At 37.2% G+C, this 18,342-nt stretch overlaps 1 protein-coding gene across 2 annotated transcripts in view; it reads left to right on the top strand.

The window, feature by feature from the left end:
- Positions 1-13: 13 nt before the first annotated feature.
- MICU2 (mitochondrial calcium uptake 2) overlaps positions 14-18,342 on the top strand; it is a 171,960-nt gene continuing 153,631 nt past the window's right edge. Inside the window, exon 1 of one of the 2 annotated variants that reach the window (XM_072611715.1) lies at positions 14-353. In XM_072611715.1, coding sequence (XP_072467816.1) covers positions 138-353 — 216 coding nt within the window. In that variant the 5' untranslated portion in view covers positions 14-137. The remainder of the gene's footprint in view (positions 354-18,342) is intronic. The other variant, XM_072611716.1, reaches the window with a different exon arrangement.

The following is an 18,342-nucleotide window of genomic DNA, read 5'->3' as shown; positions in this document are numbered from 1 at the left end:
CGTTGCTGTTCTCGCGAGATCAGCGGTGGGGGTGGGGGGGCGGGAGAGGCGGCAGCGGCGGAGGTATCTGCGGAGTGGCTCCTGGGGTTCCTCGAGCGGGAGGCAGCCCAAGTCCTCGCGCTGACACTTCCGCGAACATGGCGGCAAGTGCGCGGAGAGCGGCTTTAGTCGCGATTTGGGGCAGTCGTCTGCGTCGAGGCCTCGCCGAGGGCCGGCGGGCGCTGCCCCGGGCAGGGCCCCTGGCTGTGGCTGTAGTCGGCGCAACGGGGGCAGCGGTGGCAGGAGTGGGAGCGGTCTGGTACAAGGGACGCCTAGACTTCCCAGCAGGTGATTGCCTGACAGTCTTTGCGCAGGTAAGGCTGAAGACCCCGGCGGGAGAGGAGCCGCTCTGGGGGCGGGGCGGGGGGGCGGGGCCTGAGGGGCGGGGCTACTGGGGAAGGCGCTGTCCTCCCTGCTCCCTGCCCCAAGGTAGGCTCTTAATGCTTTGCTGATTGGTCTTTAGTTCGTGGATTTAGCCGCTGTGACGGACTGGAAAGGGATTAGGAAGTAAAGTAAAAGAAGGTGACATTTTTGGACAGTATCCTAAACCTAGGATAAACACCCTAACCTGCCGCGGACCCCGGAAGGGCTGGATTCATTCTAATTTTTTCCCTGACTCCCACTTACCATGCACCCTCCACCCCCTAACCCCCCACCCCGCGTCGGGGTCTGGGGTCTCTGACTCATGGAGGAGAAGGGGTAGAGAGAGTAATAACATTCTTTTTGTAGGCTGGTGGTTTCTGAAAATTACACAGAAATGCAGGGAGTCATTCATTCAGAGTTGAAAGTATTTGAAAATGCTCCGCCGCCCCCCTTCCCAGAATTCCCTTAATCTGTGAAATTGACACAGTGGGTTCTGTCAGTGATGTGTTACAGTGTTTCCCTGCGGGTGATGTATCAAAATCTTTGCACAGAGAGAGGCTGCGCCTTTGTTAAGTTCTGAAAGCCTAATAATTATTGTTATTACATACATTTTATATTTATTATATAAATTATTATCCATACATTTTGCAAATCCAAATGTATGTTTTTGTTTTTGTACTGAAAAAAAATCAAGCCCGCTGACTGGATAAGGGCGGATGGCAATGTACAGGTTGCCCAAAAAGTCTTAGTGCAGTTTTTTACTAGGTTGAAGTAGCTAAATGACATAGAGTTGGCGCCCAGGCCTAGAGTCAGGAAGAGGCGTTTTCAGCTCCTGCACTAATCTCCAACACTTAGCCTGGACGAGTCACTTAACCTCTGTCTGCTTCAATTTCCCTATCTGGAAAATAGGGGTAATAAACCTACATCCCAGGGTTGCTGCGGGGATAAGATGAAATGATGTTTTAAAGTGCCTTACAAACCTTAAAGCACTATATAAATGCTAATTATAGTCATTATTATTATAGCTGCACTAAGATTTTTGGGATTTCTGTAGATTTCTAAATGAAGGTGATGGAAAAACCAAAGAAAATGAAAGTTTTTCAAACAAAATATCAAAATTTTCAATTATGCTCCTATGAAAATTATTAAATATAGTATAAATCAATAGTCTGAATAGGACTGTAAGACTCAACAACTTCCTCTTCAAGTTTATCCCTTTAAGTCAGGACTTAGAAATAAAGAGAGAGAAGCTTAGAGGTCATTTAGTTCTACTCAATTATTACTGGAGGAAATCCAAAGAAGCAGAGTGAGTTACTCAGAATCACACGGTAAATGGCAGAACTAGTATTTAATATTTTCTGACTCTAAATCCAGTGTTCTTTCCCTTATATTGCAGGGCTTATCATAATTAGTCCAAAATAGTAAAGGATAGAGAATAATTTAAAACTTTTGAGGAAGAAATGACTCGATAGCATTTTTATAGACTTCTAACAAATAAATATGTGCATTTGCTTGATTAAAATTTTCATGTATTTTTTTTCTTTGGGGATTTTAAAATTAAAATGCAATTTTCTAATTTGTTTACTTTTTACATAGCCTTTAGCTTTATTTGGTACTTGCCTCACCAAAGTTTAGGGACTATTAAGATAAAATAGAATTAAAAGCAGGACATTCAAATTCAAATAATCTGACAAATGATAATTTGGTGTTGTAGCTATGTTAACTAGTTGAAGGAGGAATATACTTAAGAGAATTTCTAACTGGAGAATTCTTGAACTGTATACCTGAATATGTTGCTTTTCCTAATTGACTGTTTTTTTCACTCCCTGTAGAGATTGCTTTCTACAGTAATAGAAAAGTTTAGAAGAGTAGTAGATTTGGAAGGAAAGATAATGAATTGGTTTTGGACATGTTGAATTTGGGATAACCTACTAGACATTAATTTGAGATGTAAAAAAGTCATTGCTGATGTGAGACTGAAGGTCAAGAGAGATGTTAGGGCTGAATAGGTAGAAATGATAATCATCTGCATAAAGATGATAATTGAACCCATGGGAACAGAAGAGAAAACCAAGTGAAATAGCATAGATCAGGAGTTCTTAACCTGCAGTTTGTGAATTTGTTTCTTAAATATTTTGATAATCATGTTTCAATATAATTGGTTTTCTTTGTAGTCCTATGTATTTTATTTTATGCATTTAAAAATATAATCCTAATAAATGGTCCTTAGACTTCAGCAGCATGCCTCAGAGAGCCATGACACCCAAAAAAGGTTAAGACACCCTTCCAAAAGGAGAAGAGAGAGGACCTAGAATAGGACTTTGGAGCAGGAGTTAGGACTAAGAGAACATGGGAGTACATATACTAGAGTACATGTGAGCCATGTACTAAACTCATTGAGGAAGAAAAGAAAGAGTTCTTGGTGAATAGTATTGACCACCAGGATCTGGATTGGATGATAAATTTGAATAGAGTGAACCTTAAAGCGAGGGAGAGGTTGCTTAGTATTGGTGGTAGAGGGAGAGTCTAGAAGTGGCAGTGGAGAGTAAGGGGAATTCCATCTCCCTTATCACAACCAATGAATTGGGGGTTATGACCTGAAACAGTAGTTCTCAAATGTTTTTGTGCCAAGACCCCTTTATACTCTTAAAAATTATTGAGGACACCCAAAGAACTTTTGTTTATAAGGATTATGGCTATCAATATTTACCACATTAGAAACTAAACTATCTTAGCATTGTTGATCATACTAACCACATCCACCTTCAGACTATACAGTGACCTAAAATGCAACCAATCCTGGGATAAAGTATCATCAACATGGAGGCAGGTTTCACTGAGTGCCAGAAGATGAAAAGAGTAATAATGGAAAAAGTTTAAAATTAAAGCAAGTTTATTAATTACAGAGCAGGTTTTCCAGAAAGCACAGTAGAAGGGACAGACACATCTAATGCAGGACTTTGCGGGGTGGTCAAGTTAGAATTGAGGGGCATTGGAATAAGAGAGTAAATAGTTGAGGATGAAATTTGCAATTCAACAGCCATAGTTCAGAATCACTGGGATGAGGAGAGCATGAGGAGGGAGGAATATGTTCACTATTGAGGAAGGAGTCCAGGCAGATTATCTATATCCATGATTGGAGTGAGGTTCATTCTGCCCTTCTTTCTCACATATACTGACTTCTGAACAATAAAGTATATCTTTGGAAAGGAAGAGTCTTTAAAAGACAAGTAAAAGGGACCAGTAAACATTTTCAAAATAAATGGTGTTATAAATATTTTTCCTATTTTCAGTGTGTTGTTTTTAGTCATCTATAAATTTGCTTACATCTGAAAGTTTTCTTTCCTCTAAAAATTTTCTTAGTATACTTCTTCTGGAAGTATACTTCTTGTCTTTGGCCCTTTCTTGGTAGGGTGAAGGTGGGGAGGGGAAGGAAACCAAGATAGTGTAGAGAAGAAGGAAACCAAGATAGTGTAGAGAAGAACTTTGATACTTCTTAGCACTTGCTGCTTTCCTCACCAGATATCTTGTTGAATGTCACTTAAGAGGGAAATAATTAAATATGTTTACAAGTGAAGTATTTATGCTCTCAAAAAATTTAATGGGGTGATAGCAACTTATATTATTAAGTGTCACAGAACACTTTCCTCTTAATGATACAGTAAGGTACTAGTATGCCTATTTTAAATATAAAGTGAGGCTTGAAATTTTCATGTGGTCCCATGCTGAGTCCATGCTCTCTGTGTTGCCACAGCCACACTTTCCTTTGCTCCATCCACCGAAAGAAAAATCCAAACAAATCTTATGAAACACTTATTTTTGGTAACAGATCAAAATATCAGGCAATGGAGGACATTTGGTTTTGGATTTTTTTTTTTTTAACTAGTAGGAAATGTGATATTAAGTAGCTTCCTTCTGTAGCTAGATTTCATAGTACTCTACTCTTGACAGTTTTGATGACAGGAAACAAATCTTCAGATTTCTCTACCACTCCCTTAGCCTATTCACAATTAGTTGGGAATGCATGTTAAATTTGAGTAATTATCCATGGTAATAGTGGATAGGAATGGTATAGATAATAGTATTGTAGATAATTTGAAACCTTCATTTTACTGGATAGTCACATCAAACCTTTCTTCAGCCAATAAGATATAATATTTGACAGAAATTAAATTCCCCATTGTGTTTTTTTCTTGCTCATACATGGCCAAAGGATAGGAAATAGGAGAAAGGAGATAATCTGTAAATGGATTTTTGCAGTGAATAATATGATTATATGGTAGCTCTTTAAATTCTATATGAAGCCATATGAAAAGGAGTCACACGAATCAAAAAGAAATAAAACCAAAAAGTTTTACTAATCTAACTTTTTCAAGGTCTTGTAAGGCCTTAATTCTTTCTGATCTTGACTGTTTCTATCCAGTAGCTTTTGTTCTTTTTTAAACATTTTTTTTTGTTCTCTTAGGTTTTATATTTTATTAATATTATTTTGACAAAATAATATATACAAAATAACGTATGCAAAATATGCAGTAGTTTTGGGATAAGGGGCACACTAACAACTTGGGATTCAGGAAAAGCCTGATGCTGAGATGTGACCCTAGAAGGGACCTCAGAAATCCAAGAGGTGAAGGGAAGAAGGGACAGCCAGTGCAAAGGCTGTGAAACAGGAGATGAAATGGCATGTTTGGGGAACAGTAAGTAGACCAGTTTGTCTAGCATTTAGAGTATATGAAAGGGAATAATGGGAAATCAGTCAGGAACAATAGACTGGAACTTGATTGTGAAGGCTTTAAGTGCCAGACAGGAGAGTCTGAAAATATTTTATCCCAGAGGCTATAGGAAAGTGACTGGTCAGACTTGTGCTTTAGGAATATTAACTTGACATCTGTTTTGAGTTGAGTTTGGATCTTGACTTGAGTTTGGATCACAGAAAGGAGAGACTTTAGGCAGGGAGGATAAGTAGGTCACTATTGCAATAGTCCAGGTGAGAAGTGATGGGTACCTGAACTAAGGTTTAATGGTGTCTTTACATGTCTTAATGTCTAAAGGCTACAATGTTTCCATTTTGGGGGTCACTTGTCCTTTCCTAGAAGAGTTTTGCCTATTCTCTGTGCTTGGTCATTCCTGGTCTGGCTTATTCCCTTACTTAGCCAAACCTGGTATTGACAAGCTTGTTTACTTGTTTTTTATCTCTATGACAGATACTTAAAGCTGTTCTTAGTAGAAAATTTTATGTAAGTTATCATTGCTGTTTGAAAACTTGTAATTATCTTACTGATAAGGTATGTTACTAGGCCCATAGTTTCTGAACTTTATGTAACTACTACCTACTTTTCTGGGGAGAGACTTTTTAATGCTTCCCACTTTTCATAAATCAATCTATGTAAATAATTATTTTACCTTACATTTTATTCATATACAATTTAAGAAGTATTTTAAAATTAATAATAAAATTTAATCATACAGTAAAAGTGTCATTGCCCAGTCATTTTTTAGTTGTGTCAGACTCATCATGCTATTTGGGATTTTCTTGGCAGAGATACTGGAGTGATTTGCCATTTCCTTCTCCATCTCATTTTACGGATGAGGAAACCGAGGCAAACAGAAGTTAAGTGACTTGCCCAGGGTTACACAGTTAGTAAGTGTCTGAGGTCACATTTGAACTCAAGTCCTCAAGGCTCAAGGGCTGGTACTTTACCTACTGTGCTTCCTAGTTGGCCTAATGAAAATATATAAAATAACAAATAAGTGCTTCATAGTATTTACTGTCATGAATCGTAGTATAAGAGATGAAAGGAATGTTGGAAGTCATTTCCTTTCATTTTACAATATCCTCAATTGTAACAGAGTCCAGAACAGGTGAAGTGACATGCTTGAAGTCAAATGTCTGATAAATGACTCAGAATTTGAACCCAGGCCCTTTGGCTCTAAATTCACTATTCTTTCCACTGAAATGTGCTGTTTTCCAAAGGCAAGTAACACTGGAAGATAGTAGACTACCCCTGGCTCAATCTTTAAACCAGAGGTGGGAGAAAGTCAAATATATTCCATGGCTGTGAAGTAGGATAGGCCTTGACAAGTATCACTTCACCCCTCTGAATCATACCTAACCTTAGGAACCCATCGTCATAGGAGGAGAGACAGGAGTTAGAGGGGAGAATCTAGGAAAGTCCAGAAAAGCAATGGGACCCTGACGTCCACATGTCCAAGGGGTAGCATGGGTTGTGTATATGTTGCCAGGCCCCAGGGGGTATTATACATTGTCTCACATGTCCCCCACCCCTACTGCCTTGGCCTACCAGTGACTTGGGGGAGTGATTCTTATGGCCAAATTGTAATTTTTGTTTTTAAAATGATGGTGCTCCCCACTCCTTAAAAAAAGCTAGAAGCATGTGACTCATAAACCTCAGTGCATATACTTGTTTTAAAATGTTAATTGATTGTGAAATTGTTATTTTTACATCAACCGAGTAAGTCTTCATGTTTTATTTTAAAATATGGCAACGTCTTCAAGGTTAATGAATTTTTTTTTTTATTTTACTCATTTGCAAGAGTTATAAGTATTTCAGAAAGTTACTATTGATAGTTAAAAGTCAAGCAGAATTCCTGGAAAAGATAAAAATACAAATGTGGCTAATCAAATAATTTCAGTTTTGAGTTCTCTAATTTTTTCATAGTTTAGACATATAATGTTTTTCTAGCAGGAGCTTCCAGTCCATGTTGCATTTCTATTAGTAATTTGATTTCAATCTTGCATGGACTTTCTGACAGCTCTTTACTGGAAGTTTCCTCCAAATCCCCAAATGCATACTAGTATCTGCATAACTCTATGAATCAATAGATTTTAATTTGCTTTTACATATATTGTCAATATCATAAAGTAGTAGCTTTCTAAATCAAATATTTTATAATAAATTATTTTTTATGAATAAAACTTTTTAAAAGTTACCCAAACCCACTATATTGACAACCAAAATAATTGCTGTGTTATAATTAGGAAAATACCATGACATTAGGTACATATATGTATATATACATAGCAGCCTATTTATATATCACATATACATTTATTATGTGTACATATATTTGCACAAAGCAGTCTATGTATATCTTAATCTGTTAATGTAGAAATAAAAAATGAAATTACAAGGAAATCAAGATTAATCTTAAATGGTTAACTTCTAGAGGGCAGGGATCATGTCAGTTAAATTTACTTTGTACAGTCTCATGAAAATACTTTTATCAGTGATGATAACAATAGATAACATTTCTGTTGCTTTTTACTGTTCATAAAATGCTTTGTACATATTATCTTATTTGATCCTAATAACAGTATTATAAGTAATAGGAGAATTATTAACCCCACTTTATAAACAAGGAAACTAATAGAGCTTAAAGAAGTGAAATAATTTGCCCAGAATCACCTGCAAAGCTGACATTTAAGCCTGTGTCATCTGTTTCAGTGTTTTTTGAAAAATAAAAATTTAAACTAATAACCAGATATGTAATTTTATACATAATTTTAGAGTTTTTCATTTCAAATTAATATTTCTTCCCTCGTTGCCTTGTCTTTAGAATACTGTCAACATGCTTGCAGAATTACATCTTATGTAACAAGTCCTAGAAATAGAACAAGCTTATTTAAAAACAAGGTAATTCAATAATTTTCAACTCTTTGTCATATCACTGAGGTATTATTTGAAAAAACTTTGTGTTATTCCCTTTTCCTTATTTTCTAATTTTTCAAAGCTCATATTGACATTCCAACATTCCGTTTGCCTATCTTTGTGAAATCTTTCCCTGCATCAGGATGATTTTGAATTAACAGTAGGGAGAAAAAGTTATCTTTTTTTTTAAATCTTTGAAAAGGATTCATCATTTTTGGAGCTTCACAAGGAGTACACTTATGTAGTTAACTAGTTAGGTACTTGTTGACCGAATTGAAATGCAAAAAAAAAATTTTTATTTTTCAGAACAGTTTTTTCTTTGATTTAGATCAGCATATTAATATATTTTAATAGTTATACGAATGTATATGCGATAACCTGATTATCAATCCTGATTCTGTTGTTCTTAATCATATCACTTTACAGCTTTATTCTTTGAGTATATAATAACTTGAACATCCTAAACTGCAAAACAAATAAGGGGATAATTACTCATAAAAAACATTCTTTACAAAAGGAACCACAGGGGTCTTTTAAATAGTACATTTTAAATGATCTGCTCTAAAGCAAAAAATGAAATAAAATTATCTTTTTTAAGATAAGTACCTTAAAAATTGATTTGTGTGCTTTACACATAGAAATTTTCAATTTTTTTTTTTTCGGTTTGAAGACTGCTTTAAAGTTTTAAAAATTCTTGAGGATTTTAAAGAGTACTTGTTTATGTGGGTCATTGAATATATCAATATTTATAGTATTAAGAATTAAACTTTGGTTTTTTATGAAAATTGTTTTGACCTTGCAGACCCCCTGAAAATGTCCCCAACAGGTCCTTCAAACACACTTTGAGAACTCTGCTTTGCAGGAATATAGTCACTGTATAAAACAAAACGTGTGTGTGTGTGTGTGTGTGTATGTGTCTGTGTCTGTATGTGTGATTGGGGGTGGGGTTTGAACCAGTGATTCCATCCAAGTAAGGAACTTTTAGTGTAGAGGCTCCTTTCATCAATGCAGACCTCTAACACATTTCTAATTTATCTTTTTTTTTTTTGAGTTGCCAAGGGCACCAAGAGGTTAAGTCAACAAGCATTTGTTAAGCATTTACTATGTGTGGGGTACTGTGGTAAGAGTACAAATAGAAGGGGGGGGGGATTTTTTTGAAGGAGATGAAGAAGATGGCAGTTCCTCCCCTCAAGGAGTTTACATTCTAATGGGGGAACACAACACATAAACTTACCTGTAATCAGTATGTGTCAGACCCAGTTCATCTGGACTCATTGCAAATGAGCAGCTTGCCATATTGAATAGAGAAGTGACCTTGAATTGAGAAAGACTTGGATTCTAGTTATATCACTGACACATATTAGCTTTTTGACTATGGGGAAGTGATTTACTTTTTCAGTGTCACAAGTAACTCTCTAAGACCTTAAGTTACACAGGAGTTGTATATCTATATCAGTTCAGGAAGTTTGGTACACTAGGAATTCTCTTCATGGATAAAATCACAGGTTTAGACTATCTCTGCCCACCCCTTACTCAAAATTCAGGTGCATGCATACATAAACCACCATATCTATACATGATATACATTGTTTTGTTTTATGTAATATGTTTCTGAAAAGTATGTTCATTAAATGTTTGTAAACTGGATAATTATAAATGTATTATTTGAAAGAGCCATGTAGCTCCTTTTATAAATAATTTTTATGAGTAATTGCCCATTTATTTCTTTTATAACTTGAATTTTCATGTTACTTATATCTACATATCTACACGTCAGTGTAGATATAGAGAGAATGCTTAGTAAGTTTGACTTTTTTGATGTCAAAGTCTTAAAAGACCATAAAGCATTATACATCCATATATATGTATATATATATGTACATACACTATATATATACACATATATATATTGTATATGTATGGTGTGATATTACTATCATTATTTTTAATTATATTTCACTGAAACTCTGTTGAAATCCATTTTTTCTTCATCTGTCTGCCTATCTCTCCATCTCTCTTCTTGTAAACCAGTATTGTATACAGTGATTTAAGCTAAATTGCTTGTGAGAACCAGTGGTTAGAGATAAATTAGAGGGTGTTATTTCAAAAAGAAGGGGGAAAAAGTGGAAAACTACTTTCTTTTGATCAAAATCACAGAATGTGAGAGATGAAAATGGCTTTTCAGAGGTCATCTAATTCAACCTGTGCCTCAACAAGGATCCCTCTTTCTTGAGAAGGAAGTCACACTCTCCTCTCGTTTCTCCAAGTAGCTCTTTACACCTTTCAATAGCTTTGTTAGGTAGGCATTGTGAGGAGGAGATTTTACTCAAAATGGAATTGTTTTTTTACTTTTTAAATGACTACATATATTTTATATCTCTCCTTTGGTTTTGCTTCATAGAAAAAAAGGAAGTAGCTAATCTTGGATTTAATGGGAAGTTCTAAGAAATGAAGCTAATTTTTCTTTTTTGCTAGATTAAGTGTGCTAGGTAAGTATCAAAAACTGATCTGTGAGTGAAATACAGAAAACAATCATTGCTAGCTGCTAAGAGAAAAGCTGCTATGATTTTGACACTGAACTGTTAATGGAGCTTATTATCTACTTTCATTTTATTCCTCTTGCTTGTGAATGAGAGGCAATATAATTTGGTGAGTAAAGGACTGCGAATCAGGAAGACCTGGATTCAAATCTTGTTTCTGAATATTTGTGTGACAGTAGGCTAATCACCTGACCTCTCTGAGCCTAGGAAACTCTTTAAGGCTGTTAAGTTACACTGGGTTGCAGACTGGAGGAACTTCTCAAAACATTGAAATCACAAGTCCTTGATATAAGGACATTGTTGGCATAAAGGTGAAGTCTCAGAATTGTATGTCCTGGGTAAAAGTTTGTGAGCCTATTATAATCCCAGACGTCTAGCACTAGAACAACTAGACACGTCAATTGACTCCCCCCTCCAAAAAAAATTATAATTTTACTTTAAAATAAAAATTTTCATCCTACTATCCCTATTTTCTTTGACTTGTGGATTAAAAAAAATGTACTACATCAGTTAGTACAGTATAGTCCTTTCAAAGGTGTACTCTTGAATTTCAGTCCTTCTAGTGCTAGCCTGGCATGTGTCTACTAAATGATGTCCAGTCTCCAGATCCAGCAGCATACCCAGACCAATGGAGCTGAACAATACAGCCCCAATGATCAAAACACTGGACCACCTAAGTCTGAAATAGTGAGTAATTCTTGGCTTGGAAAAGGCCATATGTACCCTATCCTCCAAGGGGAGAGAGCTATTACCCTCAGCAATCAGGTAACAAGTTTTCTACCAAACATCCTGTATCACAGTGTTCTAAGAAACCTCAACATATTGAGGTGGCTAGTCTGAACAGTCCTAATCAGTAATTACCGAGACTCATATGTTGGCTTTTATGGGTCGTTATCTCCCTGCTAGGATTAGAGATAGGTAGAAATGCCTGAGGGGAAGCTTTACTTAAATGGCATTTGGGATAAACAGTGCCATGTGGGTGGTCTGTACTCTGGTAGTATGGCTGATGTTTCTAAGAGTAGATGTAGCTAGCCATTTCAATATTCATGGTGTTGACACAAGCTGGCCTAAAACCTGGACCCACACACAGGACCAGAAGAGTTTTGACGCTAAGGTAAAACTTTTGGTGAGTTATGCAAGAATATTTTCATCATTGGGTATACATAAGAGTAATCATATAAAGGAAAATTAAGAATTAGTCATTTAGACATTGTCTCTTAGATTTTTAAATTTGTTTTCTCCAGTGATTAATGTTTGCTTCACTGCCTCAATAAAATGATATATGAGGACCTCCATTTCCTCAGTTCTTATCTTCCTTGACCTTCAGCAGCATTTGATATTGTTGATCACCTCTGCTTTTTTGTTTTCCATGAGGTCCCTACTCTCTGATCATTCCTCCTTGGTTTCCAGTGTTGGTTGTTCTTTCTATCCTTTAGTGTAAACATTTTCTAAGGCTGTGTCCTTGACTTTCTCCTCTTCTCTCTATCCTTTCTCCTTTGTCAGGATCTTCCATTCTTATGGCTTTGATTATCATCTGTAGGCAGTCTATATTGTCAAAACTCTAGCCCCTGGTGGAAGTTAGTGTGTGTGTGTGTGTGTGTGTGTTGTGTATGTGCATGTGTATACTGTTTGTTAAGGGCAATCATTAGGGTTTGTGGGAAGAGTCCTCCGTGGGAAAGAGGTGATGGCTGAAGTCATAATATAAAATGATAAACTAGAGGTTCTTTTCAGATAACCCAGAGTTATCCTAGCACAAATCCAAAGGTTGAGGCAGTAATACTTCCAATGCTGGGAAAACAGCCTAGAATTCATCCTCTCTCTCTCCCTCTCTCTTTCTCCCTCTCTCTCTCTCTCTCTCTCTTTCTCTCTCTCTCTTTCTCTCTCTCTCACACACACACACAAACACACACACACACACACACACATACCCCTACGTTGCTCTGCTATGTCATCATTCCTGTTGGACCTACCATATTGCCCTAACCCTGCTCACTCTACTGAGCACCAGATCTGCTAGACTTTTCCATCTCATTTCCCTGCTTTTTCATGGCCTCATGACCTTAAAGCATAACTCAGAAAGTATTGATAAAGATGCCACTGCTGATGTTGTAGAACTTGAACCCTTTACTGTTCTTTGTCATGGCCCAATAAACACAATTTTCCTGGGCTACATACACCATAAAGAAATACTATCACAGATATATAGAGAAAACTATGTCGAAATACCAGACCTATTAAACATATTGATGAAGAATTCCTACCTGATTCTCTTTTCCCTTGCTCTATGGATAGTTAGCTCCGAAAGGGACAGTGTAATGAGTCAACCTAAATCACCAGATATGAAATTCTATTTCTGCCTATTTTTATTTATTGCATACTGGCAGTCTCTGAGTAAGAAAGTAATTCATGCAATCCTTAGGACTATTGTATGCAGCTGTTGCTTGCTGGACCCACATTTCAACTGTCTTGACTTCCTTGATATGGTAACCTGATGATCATCTTATTGGCTACCAAGTCTTATCAAGTGTTTCCCAGAAATATCTCTAGCATCTGTCTCCTCCTTTCCATTCCCACTGTTGTTGCTGATTCAGACCCTCTTTGCCTTTTGACTAGACTATTTTAATAGCTTCCTAACTGGCCTTCTGTTTCTATGCCATCCAGGGAGATGGATCTGTGAAATATTGTGTAGTGAGACAGGACTTGGCAACTAATTGGATATTGGGGATGGCAGAGGGAAGAGTTAAGGGAGAACTCTGATGTTTTGAGTGTATGTGTGACCAGAAGAATTATGAATTCAGAATTCAGAAGAAACAAAAGGAAAGTTTGGAGAATAGGAGGCTTTAATAGTAAAGATAATTAGTTCTTTTTTGAATACGTTGAGTTTGAGGTGCTCATGGGGCAAGTGTTTGTCTATGCAGGATTGGAGTTTTGTACATGACAGCCCTCATGCTTGAATTGGAACACATCCTATGCCTAGTGGCTGCCCACTGAAGTCTTTTTCCCCTTTGAAGGTACAGCACAGATACTTCTTCCATGATGCCTTCCCTGATGCCATAGTAATCCCTCCCTCCTCCAAGGTTTCATGATATGCTGTTGAGATCTCTTATTCACATAATCGTTTCCTACCTTGTAGTAATAACAATTACACACATTTATTAGCAGTTTAAGATTTACAAAATGCTTTCCTCACAACAATCCTGTGTGATAATTGCAAATATTATTATCCCCATTTTACAGTTATGTCTTAAATACCTGTGATACTCATCACCTTGTATTCTCATGGGTTATGCTAAGAACAAAGTGACCATACTCTTTTCCAAGGTTAGCTCTTCTGCTTTTTCAAGTGATCCCATTCCATATTCTCTCCTCCAACAGATTGCTCCCTTGTGTCATCCCCACTCTTTCACTTCCTTTCAATCTCTCCCTGTCAATTGGCTTATTTCCTACTGCCTATAAACAGAATCATGTCCCCCTTATCCTGAAAAAAACTCTTACTTTATCCTTCCATCTCCACTATCATCCTGTATCCATTTTAACTTTTATAGCTAAATTCCTTGAAAAGGCTATCTGTAATAGGTGCCTCCTCTTTCTCCCCTCTCACTCTCTTAATCACTTACAGTCTGACTTCTGACCTTACCATTCCACCAAAACTACTCTCTTCAAAGTTATTAAAGATCTCTAAGTTGCCAAATCCAGTGGCCTTTTCTCAGTCCTCATTCCCCTTGACCTCTCTGCAGCCTCAGACACTATTGATCATTCTTTCCTTGATACTTTCTCTTCTATAGGTTTTTGGGATACCACTCTCCCCTTGTTTTCCTCCTTCTGACCACTCCTCTGTCTCCTTGGCTGGATCCTCTTCCATATCACACTCTTTAACTATAGATGTCTCTCAAGGTTGTTTCCTGGGCTGTCTTCTCTTCTTTCTCTAAGCTACTTCACTTGGTTATCTCATTAACTCCCATGCATTTAATTACCTGTTCTTGGCTGATGGAGATATTGATTCTTAGAATTACCCATCCTGTCCCCAACTCTCTACTGAGCTCCAATCTCTAATCTCTAACTATTTTTCAGAAATTTTGAACTGGAATTCAGTTGACATCTTAAACTCAATATTTCCAAACCAGAACTCATTATCTTCCCACTAACCCCCTCCCTCCACCCCCTCCACCTTCCCTATTACTTATAGAGGGAAGCAACATCCTTCTAGTTCCTCAGACTCTAGACCTAGGAGTCACCTTGGACTCTTCAATCAATGTCACTCTGACCACATCCAGTCTGCCATATCCATCCCTGCCAAAACCTGTCGATTTCACCTTTTCAGCATCTCTCAAATACCCCTCCCCTTCTTCTCTGCTCTAACACTGCCACCATTTTAGTGCAGGCGCTCATCACCTCGTGCCTTAGATTATTGCAATCAATCACCTGCTGATGGGTCTGTTGGCCTCAAGTCTGTCCCCACTCCAATTCATTCTCTATTCAGCTACTAAAATGATTTTTCTAAATCAAAAGTATGATCTGATCAGATCACCCAACTAATCATCAAACTCCAGTGGCTCCCTATTGCCTCCAGAATCAAATACAAAATACTCTATTTGGCATTCAAATCTTTTTATAACCTAGTCACCTCCCACCTTTCTAATCTTGTTACACCTTACTTCCTGACACACATTCTTCAATCCAGTGACACTGACCTCCTGTCTGTTGTATAAACAAGACCTCCTTCTCTGACCTCTGGGCATTTTTTCTGGCTGTCCCCCTGCCTGGAATGCTCTCCCTCCTCTGCTCTTAACTACTGACCTCCCTGGCTTCATTTAAGTCCCAACTAAAATCTCTTCCCCAATTCCTAATTCCAGTGCCTACTTATCCTGTATATAGTTTGCTTTGTATGTATTTGCTTGCATTAAATTGTGAATTAAATTAAATTATGAATTAAATTAAATTGTGAATTCCTTGAAGGCAAGAACTGTCTTTTTTATCCCTAGCACTTAGCATACTTCACAGCACATACTAGGTGCTTCATAAATATTGAATGATTGATGCCGGTGAAGTACAAACTGTAGCATGGCTTCCCAAGCTATTCCATTATCCGAGAACCAGAATTTGGTGAAGCTCCTCCCCAGATTAGATGTAGCAACTTCCAGAGTATCTACTAAGGTAGTATGGCACAGTGGGAGATGTATAGTACTTAGAGTCAAGAGACATGGGCTTATGTCTAGCCTCTGATATTTATTAGCAGTGCCACTATAGAAAAGTCATAAGCTCTGAGATTTAAAATTTAATTAACAAAAAGAAAAAAAAGGAAAATGGAGGAATTGGACTAGAAGATTTCTAAAGTCCCTTCCAACTCAAAGTCATATGACTTTGAAGCCCTGGGGCTTCTTGATAATAAAGGAAATAATTATACTCTCCTGTCACTTACACAACTCATGTTTTAATGACATCTCTCCTGACTACCTTAGCCACTAGAGAGTTACCTCTCCATCCTCTGATCTTGTATGACCCTTATAGGGTTATACAATTAAGCTAGAAAGGACCCCAGAGTCCTTCGAATCCAGTCCCCTCATTTTACATATGATGAAACATATGATGGACTCAAAGAAATAAGCAATTTACCTAAAGTCACATGGGTAGAAAGTGTCTAATTTACTGTCTGCACCACTGATTTGGGATTACTCTGTGTTACTGTTATTGCACGTGTATATAGGACTTTTTTCTCTAACTGGATTGTAAACTTCTTGAAGACAGTAACCATGCTTTATAAACCCTTACTTTGTATCCCCTAGGTTCCTAGCCCAGGTCTGGACACATAATTTATGATGATAGAATTGTAGATCTGGAAGGTAAACAAATAGATCTGGAGAAGATAAGGGGGAAAAAAAAGCTGAGATTAGAGCCAGAAGATTCCTTAGACATCATCTAGTACTTATAGAAGAGGAAATTGGGGCTTTGATGAGTTAGTTGACATGTTCATTGTCACGAAGATGGTCAAAGGCAGAGCTGAGATTTGAATCTGTTCCTCAAATTCCTGTGCAACAACTTGGTTTATTTAAAACCTTTGAATTTCTTTCTTTCTAATAAAGATTACAATACCCATAGCACCCACACAGGGGTGTTTTTCATATCAAAGGGTACAAGATACATAAAGTGCTTTCTAAGCTTTATGACAATATATAAAGTCAACTATTATTTTTAAGGCATCGTAGGAGACAGCTCTACATCTACATGAAGCAGCTAGGTGGTGCAATGGATAGAGCACTAGTCCTTGGATCAGTAAGACCTGAATTCAAATGTGGCCTCAGACTTGCTAGCTGTGTGACTCTGGGAAAATCACTTAACCTCTGTCTGCCTCAGTTTCCTCAGTTGTAAAATGGGGATGATAATAGCACTTACCTCTCAGGGTTGTTGTGAGGATCAAATGAGACAATATTTGTAAAGTGCTTAGGACAGTACTTGGTACATGTTAGACATTTAATAAATATTTATTCTTTAGCCTCCCTTCCCCCTCCCCCATACATACATACATGTCAACAAAATTCCAATCCTTTAAATATTTACAGATGAGTGGCTGAGAAAAGATTTGACCCTAGATATCTTGAATCTCAGTCTGTTATTCTTTCCACTATATCCCTGTCCCTATTATAGTGATATTTTCCTACAATTATATGTATAGATATTTTTCATCTCTCTTCAAAAGTAAGCTCCTTGATAACAAGAGCTATGTAAAATAAGCATCTTTGTATGCCACAGTGCCACACACAGATGGTACTTAATAAATGTGTGAATTCATATAATGAATAGAAAATCAGGCTAATCTCTTCCTTTAACTAAATATGGCCAGGTTTGTATGACTGGGCTGCTCCCTGGTAGCCTCACACCTGTATTGAAAAATAGTGACGAGGAAAAACTGGCCTCTTTGGAGTGATGACACTGCCAAGTTGGAGGAATATAATGACAGTAAAGGTCATAGACAAAAGAATTTAGTGGAAAAAATCCTTGTTTACCACATTTTTTTAATGATTTTATAAACATCATTCATGACCCTATAAAGCATTTGTCCTTTCACAGTGAAAAATCTTATATTTTTAAGGAATAGTTGAGAGAAATGATGAGTTAAGGAGAGGAATTATTTATGGGAACAATGGAAAATCATTTTAAAGTATTTAAAAATGTGTCAGTAAATGTGATAAGGTATGTTAGCCACTGCTCAGGTCTTTGAGGATTAGTTTTTCCTAATCAACCCCTACTGTTTTGTGTCATTCAAAGATACCCCTGAAGAATAGATAGCATACAGATAACTTTACTTCATTGCTTCCAGTTTGCAATGTTACTTGACCACTTTTGGTTAATTTCCATGGAGTCAGACTAAACAATGAAGTTTATACTTTATTCTTTCACCCTCAAATAAGAATGTCCTCATTGCATATAAACATGCCTAACAATTCATCTCCACCTAAATGGACATAACGTAGTGATCAGGGGTCTTCAACAAAGATGATTTCTGTTAGCTACTAACAAACACTTGTAGTATGGCTGTCCTTGTAGTATTTTTGAGCTTGCTCTGTAGTTGCATGTTGAGTCCCAGCTTGCTGTCCCAGAATATTAGGGATACAATAACTGATACAGGCTTGCCCTTGTTCTTTTAAGGTATTAGGGTTACTTCCTGCCCACATAGCCTAAACTCATGTGGTTTTCTTGTCCCTTGACTATACAAACCCTTTTCTCAGACTGTC

This window comes from Notamacropus eugenii, chromosome 5 (genome assembly GCF_028372415.1).
Source record: "Notamacropus eugenii isolate mMacEug1 chromosome 5, mMacEug1.pri_v2, whole genome shotgun sequence".
In the NCBI taxonomy this organism is placed as follows: domain Eukaryota; kingdom Metazoa; phylum Chordata; class Mammalia; order Diprotodontia; family Macropodidae; genus Notamacropus; species Notamacropus eugenii.
The sequence above is the reverse complement of the archived record's forward strand: the minus strand, read 5'-3'. Positions and strand labels throughout refer to the sequence as shown.